This window comes from Salvia hispanica, chromosome 5 (assembly GCF_029641045.1).
Source record: "Salvia hispanica isolate PSC_SH4W2 chromosome 5, Shi_PSC_v1, whole genome shotgun sequence".
Lineage (NCBI taxonomy): Eukaryota > Viridiplantae > Streptophyta > Magnoliopsida > Lamiales > Lamiaceae > Salvia > Salvia hispanica.
In genome coordinates this window covers 25,168,101-25,184,512 of record NC_142696.1, presented here as the reverse complement: position 1 = coordinate 25,184,512, position 16,412 = coordinate 25,168,101, and the positions used below count along the sequence as shown (strand labels likewise).

Here is a 16,412-nt window from a genome sequence, read left to right as displayed (position 1 = left end):
AAGGGTTGTTTTTCTGAGAAACTCGATTCATTGATACAAAATGAAAATTTTCATATGGGCTTGTGTAAAGGAGCGTGGCCCGATACGTGCATGTGTATATTCATGTGTACACCAATTAACTTTTCAGGCCCATCACCCCTAGAATCTTTTCAGCCTTGAATATTGTGTCAAGAATCCAATTTTCCATGACTGTCCATTTGCCCATATGCAGCCCTCAACGGCTTCTCTCAATTGCATATTTGATTTTATTTTAAAACTTTATACTTTTTCATCATTTTATTCTCTTTGCATCTTTATTACTTTATCCTGTATTTTTACTTTATATACTCCACTTCACATATATCTTCTTTTTGTTTTTTTTTTTTGCCAAAAATAGCATCTAATAACATAGAATGAGAGGATATTAAGAAGAATCATTTTCACAATGAAGCTAATAGTTCAAATATCATTGAGATTTTTTTCAAGTTCAACTCTTCTCAACATCAAGCTTGGAACGCGTTAATTCACGGTTGAACCAAGTGATCCAGTCCGGATTTTAAAATATCGACATTGCGTTATCTAAAAAACATGTGAAGTCGCTACAACAAACAAAGGACACTTTTTATGGATTATGACTCCTCTAGACTCACTCACATCTAAATCCTTAATTTTCACTCCATTAGGCAATCCAAAATCGAATTTGTGTACCAACTTGGCTAATGTGAGCTCATCCACCGCCATCGTGAAGGTAATACCAGGGCAACCCCTCCTGCCAGCCCCAAACGGAGTCAACTCAAAATGCACCTCTAATGTCTACGCTCATTTCAAGGAATCTCTCCGGACGAAATTCCTCAGGATTTTTCCACAATGACGGGTCCCTAGAAATTGCCCAAACATTAATCACCACACGCGTACCAGATGCAACGTCATAGCCCAATACTCTTGTGTCTTGAGTTAATTCAAGAGGGAGCAACAATGGCCCCGGCGAATGAAATCTTCTTTAATACTGCTTTCAGATAAGGCATTTTCTCCAAGTCTTGCTCATCAATTTCATCCTTATTTCTAGCTACTTCTCTCACTTCATTTTGTAATGTTTTCATTGTTTCTAGATTTCGAATCAGCTCTGTCATCGCCCACTCAAGAGCTGTTCCTGCAACAAACATATCCTGCAAGAGAAATATTCAATCAAATAGAAAGAAATATTCAATTAAAATAGGGCAGGCATAATAAGGAGATACCAAGGTTTAAGAACACTATATAAAACTATTTGTGTGTAAGAAAAATATAAATTGGTTAAAATCCTAATTAAAACACACGAGTATGTCTATAAGAAAACACATGAGTATTTATATTGGAAAACAAAAGCATACATATGGTAAAAGAGAAGTATTCATACCAAAACAATAGCTTTGTAGTGTCATCTTCAATAGGGGTGAGACTTGCATTCTCTCTCTGAAAATCAAGCAATATGTCCACAAAATCCAGCTCACCACCATCTCCCTCCCTCCTCTCCCTAACTCTATGTTCTTGAATCACAACCTCCAAAAGTTTATCCATCTTCTTAGCATCTCTTTCTACTCTCTTCTACAAACCATCAAACCTTCTCATCCATCTCAACCATGGATTGTACTCCCACAAAGGTAAAATTCCCACCAAATCCCAAACTCACCAAAAATCTCCTTGAAATCACTCCCCAAACTGTACCTCTCCAAGCGCCACCCTACAAATCACATCGATCGTCAAAGACTGAATGACGTCGCTCAAGTTCACGGGCTTTGATGATGCACCCAACCTTCTGATCTTGTTGACGATGATTGAACCCTTTTGTTGCTCAGCAGATGAAGCACACAAATGCTGTGGATCTAGCGCCGGTGTTCTCCATACGGTGCGAAAGCCATATCCCGGTTGTTGTAGAACAGCCGGCTCGGGAAGCTGAGTTGGGGCCTGTTTGAGAAGATCAAGTCCTGGTTTTTCATGATCTCACGAGCCGCCTCAGCCGAGGAAGCGATGAGAACAGGAACCTTGCCGAAGTGGAGCAGCATGAGGGGGCCGTAGCGGTGGGAGAGTGACTGAAGGGATCTGTGGGGGGCTGAGCTCAGCTGGTGGAGGTTTCCGATGACAGGGAGCTTTGGGGGAGAAGGTGGCAGCCTTCCCCGGGGCTTCGGGAAGTTGCTGCGGCGCCATTTGCGGAGGAAGAAGAAGAAGATGGATGCGGAGAGTAGCATTGTCAAGAAATGTGAGATAGCAATCATTTTTGGTTTGGAGAAACTAATGACAGGGTTTCCTAGATGCCTTTAAATAATAATTTGATGAGAAAGTCATCTGAGAGGAATAATTTTTTAGAGATATCTTGTAAGCTTGTTTAACTCCAAATAAAATAAAATAAAAACTTTAAAGATAGAAGGTTTTTTGTTTGAAGGTTTGCTTTCTCAAAACAATGAAAATAAAGTTGAATTCAAATTAACACAAGTGAGACAATTGTTACACATGCCGACAAGACACATTATCCTATGCATTAAAATCTATCTCATAGTTCGCGACAATATAAAATAAATCAACATGCAAGCACTAAATATGCTAAACATCAACTAGTCAAAGAATAGTTAAACACTTAGGTCATGCTTGGTATGATGGAATGGAATGAGGGTGGAATGGAATGGAGGGTGAAATGGAATGAAGATAGGAATGAAATATCAATTTCCTTGGTTTTCCTTTGCATTTTCATCCATTCACTCATTCATTCCATCACACCAAGCAAATGAATAGAATGGAAGTAGGAATCACATTCCATTCCACCATTCCATTCCATCATACCAAGTAGCCCCTTACTCTTTAAACCAATTTCAATAATCCTAAGAACCCTACGGAAGCGCAAGATTCAAAGTACAATGGCAATTAAGATCAAAATCCATTATCAAGTTGTCATCTAAACAATTCCAATTGATAATTCATTACTACCACAATCCATCTCAATTCAAGCTAAAGAGGCACTAAATCAAGACTATAGAATTATCAGTAAAGATGGGTGTAAAGTAATAAATTCATTCAATCAAATTAGTAGTTATAACGAACATGAGAAAGAAACGAGCATAGAATAAATCACGAAATCAAAATGTCATATTGAGTGTTTGGAGTAACACAAGATTCTTAGCCTAACATAATTAAACCAAGAACAATGATAAATAGAGATAGAACCCTAGAAACCATAGAGTAAATTTGGAGTAGATGATTGCTGGAATTTTCTCCTTTCTTTTCTCTCTTTGTCTGCTCACGCTCAATTCCTTCAGAATCGCTCCTCTCCTCAATTGCTCAATGGAAGTATCTCAATTTCTTCTCTCCTGTGTCGTCTCCAGCAAGAGTGGCGTCTGCTCCCCCTTTTTATATTTTGATTTCCTCCTGCCCAAGTAAAAATCACGCCTCCATCCTCTTATGTGGGTCTTAAAGATTTAGGCCCTTCATAATTAAATATTGCTATGTTACTTGGGCCCATAAAAACTAACTTGCTGCGTAAGAATATAAAACAAATTAGAAATTATTATTAAATTAATTTACTCCTATTCCACACGTGCATGCATAAACTAAAATAAGATAGTAAAGTTTCAGTAATTAATTGATAAGCACATAAGATTTAATTAAAAAACGAGAGATCTTAGAGTAAAATAATTACTAAATTGATTTACATCAAATACCCCCAAACTTAAGTTTTTGCTCGTCCTCGAGCAAGATAAACAATTAAGCACAAAGGAAACAATTAATCACAAAGGTTTTCATTTCAAAACAAGACTCATAATCTCCAAATTCATATAATAAAAACTCTCACAAGTCAAGAGATTATCAAAGCTAACTCCACATTCTCCTTTGAACCTGACTTAGAATGAAAGTATGAACACAAACCAGCTCCCTAAGATCTAGTTATCCAACAAGCAATCCAAGTCCAAGCAATGACTCTAGTGTCCCAAACCATCGTTGCTAAATCGTCAAAAGAAGTTCATTCGGCTATTCTCTGTTTTAAATCTATCAAGTCTTTCCACAAAACTCAAAGCAGAACTCATCAACAAAATGTTAATACCTTTGCACAAATCAAAAGGTCTTTATTTGTGGTTGTAATGGGACTTTTAGTTAAGGTGGGACATCAAATTTGGTTAGTAGCTCATTCCACCAAAAATAAAGAATACTAACACATCCCATAAGACAACATCTCTCAAAGTTTCATAATAATTAAGCATGAAATTTGCACAGCTTACCACCCCCAAACTTAAGATTTTTCAACATAACAAATCAAGCTACTTTTTTTTTCTTTCTTTCGAGCATTAATTTTTGAACTTCTCTAATTTTTTTTTTCTACCTTGGCTTTTTCTATCTTGGCTTTTTTTTTTTTCCACCTTGGCTTTTTCTACCTTGGCTTTTTCTTTTTATAACTTAGCAACTTTGCACTTTATTTCTCAAGCATAAATTGGATATTACATAACAAGCATCTAAACTTATGAACTTTTTCTTGCCAACAACAACAACTACCCAAAGATGTGCTAGCACCTCAATTTTAGTGACAAGGACTGAAAAGAAGGGCTAACAAAAGGATATATCATGTAGGCTAGTACAGTGACTTCAACATTTTATCAAAGAAATCAGTCTATAAAGCTCAAACTGGCTCGCTAGGGGTTCATGTAGGGTCAGGCATGTGATATTTTAGCTATGAGGCTTTGAGAGAGAAGGAATAAACTTGCGTGAAAAGTAAAGAGCAAAAATTAGGAAATTTCTGTATATTGATTCTTGCCGTTTCAATGGACATAATTCCTATTTATACTAAGGACCCTAGGTTTGGTTCGACTCGATCATTCCGGGAAAGAACCAACAAGAAAATCCGAAACGGAGCTTATAAATTGCTCGACACAAAAGTTCCAAAAATAAGTATTTCAAAATAGTAAAAGCAATAAAACTAGTAATTAATATTTCTAGTGAGAAACGTAATCTTTGAACCATGCGGGCCTCCTGATGTGAATCCGGGTATTCACAATCATAGGATGCAACGACATCGAGGGCCATGGGTTGATTGGGATCCGAAAACAAGGTGGAGATATGGCAAGGAGCCAAGCCGAATTCGGAGGTCTGACTCAAATCAGAATTTTCCTATTAAGACAGTGTTCAAATGCTCTCCTAAAACCACCATCGTCTTCATCATCAAAAGATCTTCACGTGAGTATCTTGTATACCTCAATCGGAGCCCGAATAAGGAAGTTGTGATCATTTTAAGAAAGTCGCGCAATGCAGAAAGAAACACGCGGGCGGGTGTTTTGCCAACCTGAAAACACCCGGTCGGGTGTTTTTGCCGAGAAATCAATTTTTGTCCAGAAACTTCACCCGAGTGGGTGAAATGAGCCGTGGGAATCACCCGGTCGGGTGTTTTGTTCGGAATGGGACTTTTTGACCAAGACTTGTTTTGTTTTGCTTCTTTTTAACTCCTGGTATAATACTCTTGCTAGGGTTCATTTCAAGCAGCTTTTGAATATTTATAAGAGACCAATTCTCCATATTTGAGAGCTCACATTCTTCATCTTTTGAAGACTTATTAAATTCCTTCGGGTTGCATTCGATCTTTTGCCGGGCTAAGGTTGATTGTAAAGGTATGCTTGCTAGTTCTTGTGTTGCTAGTTTGTGGAGCCATAATGTGTTTGTATGTGAAAGTGCCTTTGAGATTTCTTTCTTTTTCTCCACCTAAATCATAACACTAATCCATCCTCTATCCTTTTATCCATTTTTCTTGTTCCATTTCTTGGTTTATCTTGTTTATTTGTTGGGTTTATTTACAAGAATAAGTCCGGGACAAATTCATGAGTCTTCAATCTAGAAGATTCACATTATTTGGTATCAAGAGCCATTGGTTCTTGTTCTTGTAAGCAAAAAAAAAAAAAAAAAAAAGATATATTCCTCAAAGGGTGAAAATTGTTAAAAATTTGTCAAAAAAAAAGGAGAGAGATCTCAAGCTCTATCCATGGGCTATAGCTATAAACTGATATATGTGTTCTTGGGTATGTCAATTTGATTGTCGGAAAGTTGTAGGCCGAAATTTCATCGATTGTTTGGTCTATTGTTGTTGGTTGAAAATCGTGCATACAAAGTGTTTGTTGAATCGTCCCATTGGCCTAGTACCTCGCTTTCACTATATCTGTGGCTTCTAGAACTAGTAATTACTTGTCTAGTTGCATAGCTTGTTTATGATTTGTGCTACCCTTGTGAATTAACATCTTTGAGAGCAAGTGAGGGAGAGTAGGCTAGTATAGTGACTTCAACATTTTATTAAAGAAATCAGTCTATAAAGCTCAAACTGGCTCGCTAGGGGTTCATGTAGGGTTAGGCATGTGATATTTTAGCTATGAGGCTTTGAGAGAGAAGGAATAAACTTGCGTGAAAAGTAAAGAGCAATAATTAGGAAATTTATGTATATTGATTCTTGTCGTTTCAATGGACAGAATTCCTATTTATACTAAGGACCCTAGGTTTGGTTCGACTCGATCATTCCGGAAAAGAACCAACAAGAAAATCCGAAACGGAGCTTATAAATTGCTCGACACAAAAGTTCCAAAAATAAGTATTTCAAAATAGTAAAAGCAATAAAACTAGTAAATAATATTTCTAATGAGAAACGTAATCTTTGAACCATGCAGGCCTCCTTGATTTCCTTGACAGGCGGCCTGGGTCCGTACTCTCTTCACCGCTGCTCTCTTCTCTTGGCTCCTCTGCCTCCGGCGACTCCAACATGTCTTCTACGCTAGCCTCAGACGTCTCCTCCACGGCTGATGTGAACTCCGGTGCTTGGTGAGGTATAATCGCATCACCTCCTCTCGTATCTGAAAACTACCATTTCGTAATCTTGTTGTATTCATCCTTGAATTCCAAACGGGATTGTTGAACTGTGGCAACTGACTGTGTGGAACAGGCTAATAATCAAACCTGAGGAAGTTGAAATTTAAGGTCCGTTGTAGGTGAGTTTTCAGATTTGTCTAGAAGCTCTCTTTTTCTGCCTCATGACTTCTTGATATAGTAGAGTACTAATTTTACATACTTTTGGTTTTACTCCTTATTAGAAATGGGCCACTCACCCCTTAAAAGGCCTCATAAGGGGGAGGGTTTATCCACACTTATATAGATTAGATTGGATCATCACCAAGTCGATGTGGGACAGAATTGAGAGAATTTGAGAGAATTTAACACGCCCCCTCACGTGTGGGCCGGAAAGGACATCGGTCTTCCATCACGTGGGTAGGCAATGCTAGAGATAAGAGAGAACCATCATCGATGTGGGCCGGAAAGGACATCGGTCTTCCACTCGTGAGGTAGATAAGAGATAAAGAGAAAACCATCATCGACTTGGGCCCGCTCTGATACCATATTAGAAATGGGCCACTCACCCCTTAAAAGGCCTCATAAGTTAAATTCTCTCAAATTCTCTCAATTCTGTCCCACATCGACTTGGTGATGATCCAATCTAATCTATATAAGTGTGGATAACCCTCCCCCTTATGAGGCCTTTTAAGGGGTGAGTGGCCCATTTCTAATATGGTATCAGAGCAGGGCCCAAGTCGATGATGGTTTATCTCTTTATCTCTTCTCTTGCCTACCCACGTGATGGAAGTCCGATGTGTCATTCCGGCCCACACGTGAGGGGGCGTGTTAAAATTCTAATATCTTGTCCCACATCGGCTTGGTGATGATCCTAGCTTCTCTATATAAGTGTGGATAACCCTCCCCCTTATGAGGCCTTTTAAGGGGTGAGTGGCCCATTTCTAATACTCCTAGCTCCATGATGCCTTTTTTTTCAATCTACCAGGATTCGCTAACTACGTAATGCTGAATAAAAACCACTTATAGTTACGGCATGTATATTTAGCAAAAATGGTCGAACATTACATAGTTATGGCATGTATAATTTGCTAACTCATTTTTTCCACAGTTTGCTGGATTTATTGGGGGTAAAAATATTAGGGGTAATTTAGTCAATTCTTAACTAGCTGTAAGAGATAAAAATGAAGAAAAAAGATACAAATTTAAAAAATCATTATTTATCCTGAAAAATTCGCATATCCCCATTATTTATGTGAGTGAGGGATAGAGTAGGGGATAATGCAGGAAAAGCATGAGGTGATCTAAACTGATTTTTTCATCCACTTTTCTTCACAAAGTCAAACAATTTTTTAAAATCGCATCGATGAATAATTTTTAATTAATATATTGAATAATTAAAATAATAATTTGGTTTGGAGAAAAAAAGGTTTCCCTAAATTCCTTTAAATAAATAATTTGATGAGAGAGTCAACTGAGATGATAATTTCGTTGGAGAATACACTGAAAAATATTTGAGTGAACTACAAAAATAGTCCCTAGACTATGCGTTTATCTCGCCAATGAACCCCGGACTTTAAAAATATCCCCAGACAACCTTGGACTAAGCGTTTATCTCGAAAATGGTCCTTTTTCACTGTTTCGTGACGAAAATACCCTTTTAGGGGGTTTGGACAATTTGGTCTTTTTACATTTTAAATTTGATATTATTTCAGTGATGTACTAAATCTGATATTATTTCAAAATTATCATTCTTCTTCCCTTTTGCCATCCTTCACTTTGTTTCTTTATTTCAATATTAGATTTGATTTTATAAAATTAAATTTTAAATTTTGATTTTTAAATATCAATAAATTTTTTTAATTATTAAAATTACTATTAAATAATAAATTAATAGTTTTAATCAATATAGTGTCTAATATTTAATCAATAAGGTACGACGGACGCCTTAGTTTTAATAAATATTTAATAGTTTTAATCATAAATAGATCATATTAACACAATTAAATTAATATGCATCTAATGTATAGGAGAATTTGACTAAAAATATTATGAAGTTGACTAAAAATTTGATATAAGAGAAATTTTGTTGAAATTTTCTAGTTAAATTTTACTGTTTTCAAATTAATAAACGAAAACTATATTAGTCTTAGATGCATATTTATTTCGGAATAAATCGTGTTATATGATCTATTTATGATTAAAACTATTAAATATTGATTAAAACTAACGTGTGTTTGTACCTTATTGATTAAATATTAGACACTATCAAATATTGATTAAAACTATTAATTTGTTATTTAATAGTAATTTTAATAATTTAAAAAATTATTGATATTTAAAAATAGAAATTTAAAATTTAATTTTATAAAATTAAATCTAATATTGAAATAAAGAAACAAAGTGAAGGATGTCAAAAGGGAAGAAGAATGATAATTTTGAAATAATATCAGATTTAGTACATCATTGAAATAATATCAGATTTAAAATGTAAAAAGACCAAATTGTCCAAACCCCCCAAAAGGGTATTTTCATCACGAAACAGTGAAAAAAGACTATTTTCGAGATAAACGCTTAGTCCAGAGTTGTCTGGGGATATTTTTAAAGTCCAGGGTTCATTGGCGAGATAAACGCATAGTCCAGAAACTATTTTTGTAGTTCACTCAAAATATTTAAATAAATAGGATTGACCTTGTAATTAATATATGGATGAGTTTAAAATAATGATTTGATGGACAAGTCAATTGTGAATACTCCGTATCTTGCTATTTTTAAAAACTAGTATCATACCTGTGCGATGCACAGATTAAATATTTTAAAATAATAATTTTAAATTATAGGTTATTTACAAAAAATTTAAAACATTATAAAAAATATATATAATAACTATGAATTATACGGCTAAAACATATATATTAAACATGAAATAATTAAGAATGAACCATAAAAATTTGGAAAGCTTTGATTCATAATACATGAATGGAAATTATTTGAAATAACATCATTTCATTAAGTTCTTCGAAGAAAAAAAAAATCCATGTATCATGGAGTACTAAATAAAAATACTATTTCTATATTAGAATTAATTGAAAGTATAACATCTCACGAACTACTTTCTATTCAAAAATTTCATAATTGTGAATAAATAAATTATAAATCAATATTATTAGACTAATTCAAATTAACTTATTACTATATTGTTATTAATTGACACACTTAATAACAACAAATTTTAAAAATTGACATGGAATAAATATAAAACAATAACTAAATGATTCAGGCAATATTAAAGTAAAACTTAAAAAAGAATTAAAAAAGAATTAAGTTATAATATATTATTTAATTTATAAGAGCATTAATACTTCCATAACTCAACTTATATAGATATGTGGAAAAAAATACTGATATGTAGTATAGTACTCCCTCCGTCCCACAAAAGATGGCACACTTTTCTTTTTAGTTTGTCCCACAAAAGATGTCACATTTCCCTTTTTGGAAAAAGTTCTCTCTCACATGAATATAAAAATTATATTTTCTCTCTCCATTTAACACACAAAACAAAACCTCCTAAAATCCCGTGCCATTTTCAAAGTATGCCAACTTTTCTGGGACGAGGGAGTACAATTTTCTACCATGGGACAGAGGATATAGTAATAACGTCTTATATAAGTGGTCCAAAAAGATGGTAATATATATTAGTGAAGGCTATCGCTTAGCCAAATATATAACGGACCAATAATATAGGCAAGCTTAAACGTAATAGCCTAGTAGCTCATCTTTATAACAAAAGGAATAAACCATCAGACTAATATAATTATTGAAGAAGATTAGACCAAAAATATAAAGACTAATAATATGGGGAAGTCTAAACTTGATGAATAGCCTAATATCCAATCCACAATTAGTTGGACTATTAATAATATTATTATTGAAAAAGACTAAATATGAATATGCAAATTGGACAGGAGTATGCCAGCTATGATGCTACACATAAATTTCACCATATCATCGGCCTTCGTCCACGCTGTGTCCCTCTACCTCATTCTCTCATATAATTTGTCGTCGTGAAGAGTAAAAAAAAAAATAAATAAACAAAACAAAACATACAACCACAATGAAAATACAACAAATGATAAACATAAAATGGTACGAAAAAACGTCACTTCCTTAAGTATTGCACCAAACCTTTCGTGTAAACTTCACGGAAAAGTTGCTTGAAAACTAACGCCCTAAGCAAAAAAAATATAATTAATGATTTTATATAATTTGCATACAAACATAAAATAACGCATTAAACAACATACCGCACGGTAATGAAAAACACACTATAACCCGATGGCATTGGTTATGGCTCCATGAGCAGTAGCTTCATAAACGTGGATGCAACGAACTTCGATAACAAAATAAATTGTGGAAGGCTCCAGATCATTGAGAAAGGTGAAGAATGATTCCATGATGTCGACCTTTCTTCATAAGATATGAACAAAAATAGCAAACTTAAGTGTGAAGTATTTCAGAATATCAAATATTCAAATTAGTCCATAACTGATAAGTATTTCAGAATGAGGACAAAACTTATAAATATTTCAAAAGAAGGCCAAAACTCGCCTTTTATATATGTATAGATAGGATTATTCTTGTAACTAATACTCTTACAGTCCGTATCACTCCTTCTGTCTGACAAACTCATAGTTTAGGATGGTCTTAGAGGTGTTTAACCCATGTTTTTGTTGAATTAAGGTGTTTATTATAGGTTTTCACTCATATAGTAATCAATTAGATGAAGTAATGAGTTTGTCGAAGTTTTGAAGTAAAAACAGGTCAAAACGGAGCAAAATGGAGCAAATGGCTGATTCCAGAGAAGAAACAAGGTCGGGTGTTTCGTGCAACTAGCGGGTTCCAGAGAGAAAACCCGGTCGGGTGTTTTGCCACCTGCAAATCACCCGGTCGGGTGTTTTTGACAGCTTCAAATATAAAAGGGGGTTCTCACTCATTTTCGAACCCCAACTTTCCCTACGGCAAAATGAGAGAAAAATCGAGAGATACAAGAGGATTGAAGGCAAGGAGGCTTCCATCTTCAAGTGATTGAAGAAGAAAGATTCTCCCCAACATCAAGTCCACCTTAGGGAGTTCTATTACCTTTTCTTACTATGTTTTCCTTGGATGTTTTTGTATTTTCCTTTGTCTTAGCTTCCACTATGAGTGGCTAAGTCTTTATTAGGGATATTGGTGAAGTTTGTATGGGATCCATGGGTTAAACCTTGTTTTATGCTTATCTATATCTTTTGTGGTGGTTTTGTTGGTTATTGTGTTTGTTTCATTGTCTAATTGATTAGCTACCAATTGGATAGGTTTTGTTCTAATTATTGCCATTGAGAGATGCTTGATTAGATTGTTAAATAACCAACAACTCCATGCGTTGTATGTGCTCGAGAGAGGCATAGATAGAGAGAGGGCTTGGGTCCGTAGGTTTTAGGAGTCGGTTTCGAAGTGTAGGGAGGAGACTCCGACATTAGAAGCCGATCAACGCGTTAGGTGCACCCGAGAGGGGGTCTAACCAATTAACCCGACCTTCCTAGCCACACATAAGACCATTTAGATGAGCATGATCCCTAGGTGAACACCCGTGATCCATACCAACGGATCCATATCCCTACCTTCCCAATTTGAGTGAATTCTACCATTTATTTGCTTTATTTTCTTAATTTGATATTTGTTTGCTTGTTCTTCAATCTTAGTTAAGAAAAACCCAAAAAAACCTCTTCTATTAGTCTAGATAGTGTTCAAAGTTGCATCGTAGTACTCAAGCCGGCATTTAGTCTTCGAGGATCGATAATTTCAACTTGCCACGTGCTTCATACCCCATACACTTGTGGGTGACATATTTATTGCATATTTAGCATGAGTCAAGTTTTTGGCGCCGTTGCCGGGGACTAATTTGCTTTTGTGTTTGATATTGTGATAAGATAGAGAATACTAGTTTAGACATTTACTTGCTTTATTTAGTTTAGTTTTCTAGTTAAGCTCTAATTTCCCTTTGTTTCCTCTCTTGTGTTGTGTAGGTTTTTATGCTCACGCGCTCAAGGCATCTACCCCTTGAGCCGATTAATTTAGAGATAGAAGCCGCCAATAGAAGAAGAGGAGGACGAAGGAGGAGAGCACGAGCTCAACATCTAGTTGAGCCAATGGAAAATCCAAATGGGAACAACGAGGAAGTACCACCTACACCTCCACCTCCCCTTAATCAAGACCAAATCATCCTCCAACTACAACAACAAATGGAGGAGATGAGAAGGGAAAGAGAGGAGGAAAGGAGAAGAGATGCACCGGTTAGAAATGCATTTGGGAACGTTAATATCCCAATGCCACCCATTGATCCAAGAGTGAATGCCAACAATTTTGAGTTGAAGACGGCATTGATCCAATTTGTGGAGCAACGTGTTTTCTCGGGAAGGCCCACGGAGGATCCTAATATGCACTTAGCCAAATTCTTGGAGATTGCCAACACAACCAAGCTTAATGGGGTTCCCGAAGATACAATCAAGCCTAGGCTATTCCCTTTCTCATTGACGGGATATGCTAGAGATTGGTTTGATAACCTTGAGCTGGGCTCGGTTATAAGTTGGGACGACTTAGCCAAAAAGTTCTTGGAGAGGTTCTTCCCTCTTAGCTCTACTCTCAACCTACAAGCGGAGATCTCCCATTTTAAAATGAAGAGCCAAGAGTCCATGTTTGAAGCATCAGAGAGGTTTAACGCTTTGTTGAAGAAGTGTCCTAACCATGGGCTATCTCCGGGCCATCAAGTGAGCCTTTTCTATAATGGATGCTCGGAATTCATCAAAAGTCAACTAGACTTTGGCTCGGGGGGATCATTCTTAGACAAGGGGGTCGAAGAGTGCAAGAAGATGCTTCAAAGGCTTGCATACACTAGCAAGAGTTGGAGCTCGAATCGAGATGGCTCAATGCCGGTAGCTTCGGTAGTTGATGCGGATGCCGTTAACCTTCTCTCCCTACAATTGATGATGTTGAATCAAAAGGTGGATGACCTTGGTTTGGGGGTGGCAACCATTGGAGAGCCTCAACCGCCCGTTGAAGATGTCAATTATATACATCAAGGAGGAAATCAAGGGGGTAATCCAAGGAATTTCAACAATTATCGCCCTAACAATGGGGGTGGTAATTATCTAGGCTACCGCCCACCCTTTAATGCGCATCCAAACCTTTCATATGAGAATCCGAGTAATGCTATCCAACCATCTCCATCTCCCGGATTTGGAGCATCAAGTGGGGCCACTAATGCGCCTAGTACTTCAAAGTCTTCAAGTGATGTTACCAATGAGCTTCTAAAAGCTATAATGGAGAAAACCGATGGGACTATGGAACACTCTACCAAGAGGATTGATAAAGTTGAGACGGCGGTAGTGGAGGTCACCACAAGATTGGGAGCTTTAGAGCATCAAGTGAGTCAAATTGCTCAAGCCGTTGGACAAATACATCAACCGGGGCAATTTCCAAGCACTACAATTGCAAATCCGAAAGATTGCAAGGCAATCTACTTGAGGAGTGGGACAAGCTATGAGAGCCCTTCTATGCCCGAAGTGGAAACTAAAGAAGTACCCGAAGAAGAGAAAGAAGAAGAGGAAATAGAGGTGGAGTCACCTAATATGCCATCCGAGGATCAAACCGAGACAACCATACCTCCCAAGCCCATGGAAGTCAAAATTCCTTTTCCTCAAGTGGTGCAAAAGAAGAAATTAGATGAGAAGTTTGCAAAGTTCCTTGAGATCTTCAAGAGGGTTCACCTCAATATACCTCTCATTGAGGCACTCCAACAAATGCCCGGCTATCTCAAATTCTTGAAGGAGATTATGTCAAAGAAGAAGAAGTTGGTTGACTATGAAACCGTGAGCTTGACCGAGAATTGTAGTGCAATCATCCAACAAAAGATGCCGGCAAAGATGAAGGATCCGGGAAGCTTCAACATCTCTTGTGTGATCGGGAATGATAGGCAAACTAAGGCCTTGTGTGATTTGGGGGCAAGCATAAATCTTATGCCCTTGAGCTTCTTTCGGAAGTTAAAGTTTGGTGTTTTGAAGCCGACCACCATCACCCTTCAAAGGGCGGATAAGTCCGTTAAGTTCCCCAATGGAATTCTTGAGAATGTCTTAGTGAGGGTGAATGATTTTATCTTCTCCATGGACTTTGTAGTCTTGGACATGAAGGAGGATCCTAATGTTCCTCTCATTCTTGGAAGGCCATTCCTTGCAACCGGGAAAGCTTTAATTGATGTCACCAAGGGAGAACTCACCCTTAGGCATGGAAACAAGATGGCTATCCTCTCTATGTTAGACAAGATGAAACGCCATGAAATGGAAGAATCCAAGAGAGTAGAAGAGGTGCCTTTGGAAATTGAAGAGTGCAAGGTGATACAAGTGTCTAAGGATGTTGAAGTTGAGAAGCCCTTGGAGGAGATCTTGGTCCCTAATTGGTTCTTTGAGCTTGAGAATGAAACAAGTTTGGGGGAGCAAAAGAAGGAGGTGCCAAAATGGGCAAATGGTGAATCTCATGGAGTTGACCTTGGAGAAAATGACAAGCCTATTTGGTGGAAAAAGCGGCTAAACAAGCTCTATTTGGCCGCAAAAGCTAGGACGGGCCCCAATGAGGTGATCCAAGTGTGCTTGGACCATTAAGTGAAAGCTTGAAGACCATCGGGCAAACGACATTAAACAATTGCGCTATGGGGGAGGCAACCCCTAGTAGGTATAATTTTGTTTTGTGTCAACGTGTTTTTCTCTCATTTTTAGGTTTTTTCTTTGTTTTAGTGTGTTGGAACAGGAAAATGGGAACAAAAGAGTGAAAAATGGAAGGAAAGAAAAAAAAAAAAGGTTGGAGTCCAGTGGAAAAACCCGACCGGGTGTTTTTCATTTTCTGAAAAACCCGATCGGGTGTTTTGTCGAATATATAACTGGCAGTCGCAGAACCCGACAGAAACACCCGGCACTCCTCCTTCGCGAAACCCTAACCCCCAAATCCGAATTCCGGTGATTTTCTCTTAATTTCTCCCTTCCAATCTCACTTCTACACTTTAATACCTCTTCTACTCTCTCTTCTACACATTTTAAACCGATTAATCGGTGGAAATTTTGGTGAGAACAAGGTGAAGAAGCTAATTTTCAAATTTCATTTCAATTAAACCCCAAAGGTATGAACTTCTCCCTCTTTTCTTCTTTACCCATGGATTATTGTTGAGTATTGAGTGATTTATGGAAGATTATGATGAATTTGGTGCATAATTCTGGGTTTTTGATGATTAAGAGTGGATTTGTTGTAGAATTGCTAGAATGGGTGAGAATTTAGAACTTGTTTGCATAATGTGAAGTTGAATGTGTTGATATGTTGTCTTGTTGGACTTTGTTGCTCATTTGTTTAATGTTGATGAAGAGTTGGATTGTTGAATGATAATACTATCAAAGGATGGTGTAGTTGTGAGTAATTTTGGTTTGAATTGTTAACAATTGTGATTGATTGGTCTTGGGGGAGAATTTGGCTACAAGCATGAGGATATGAAGTGAAATCTTTGAGCTTTACATGTTAAA

General features: G+C 36.8%; 1 protein-coding gene, 1 non-coding gene and 1 pseudogene across 3 annotated transcripts; 1 reads left to right on the top strand and 2 right to left on the bottom strand.

The window, feature by feature from the left end:
* Positions 1-426: 426 nt before the first annotated feature.
* Positions 427-3,388, bottom strand: LOC125187518 (cytochrome P450 71A6-like; annotated as a pseudogene). Its single transcript, XR_016130481.1, has 2 exons — positions 1,376-3,388; positions 427-1,145 (listed from the first exon to the last, which is right to left on the bottom strand). The product of XR_016130481.1 is annotated as a cytochrome P450 71A6-like (transcript).
* Positions 3,389-13,103: 9,715 nt separating this feature from the next.
* Positions 13,104-15,506, top strand: LOC125189633 (uncharacterized). Its single transcript, XM_048086891.2, has one exon. The coding sequence runs from the start codon at positions 13,104-13,106 to the stop codon at positions 15,504-15,506; it is 2,403 nt and encodes an 800-aa protein (XP_047942848.2).
* LOC125191506 (small nucleolar RNA R71) lies at positions 13,497-13,603 on the bottom strand. Its single transcript, XR_007171179.2, has one exon. It is a non-coding gene; the product is annotated as a small nucleolar RNA R71 (small nucleolar RNA).
* Positions 15,507-16,412: the final 906 nt, after the last annotated feature.

What these genes read in the sequence shown, in the direction of transcription:
- LOC125189633 (XM_048086891.2), top strand. Translation starts at nt 13,104, where the DNA reads ATGAGAAGGGAAAGAGAGGAGGAAAGGAGAAGAGATGCACCGGTTAGA.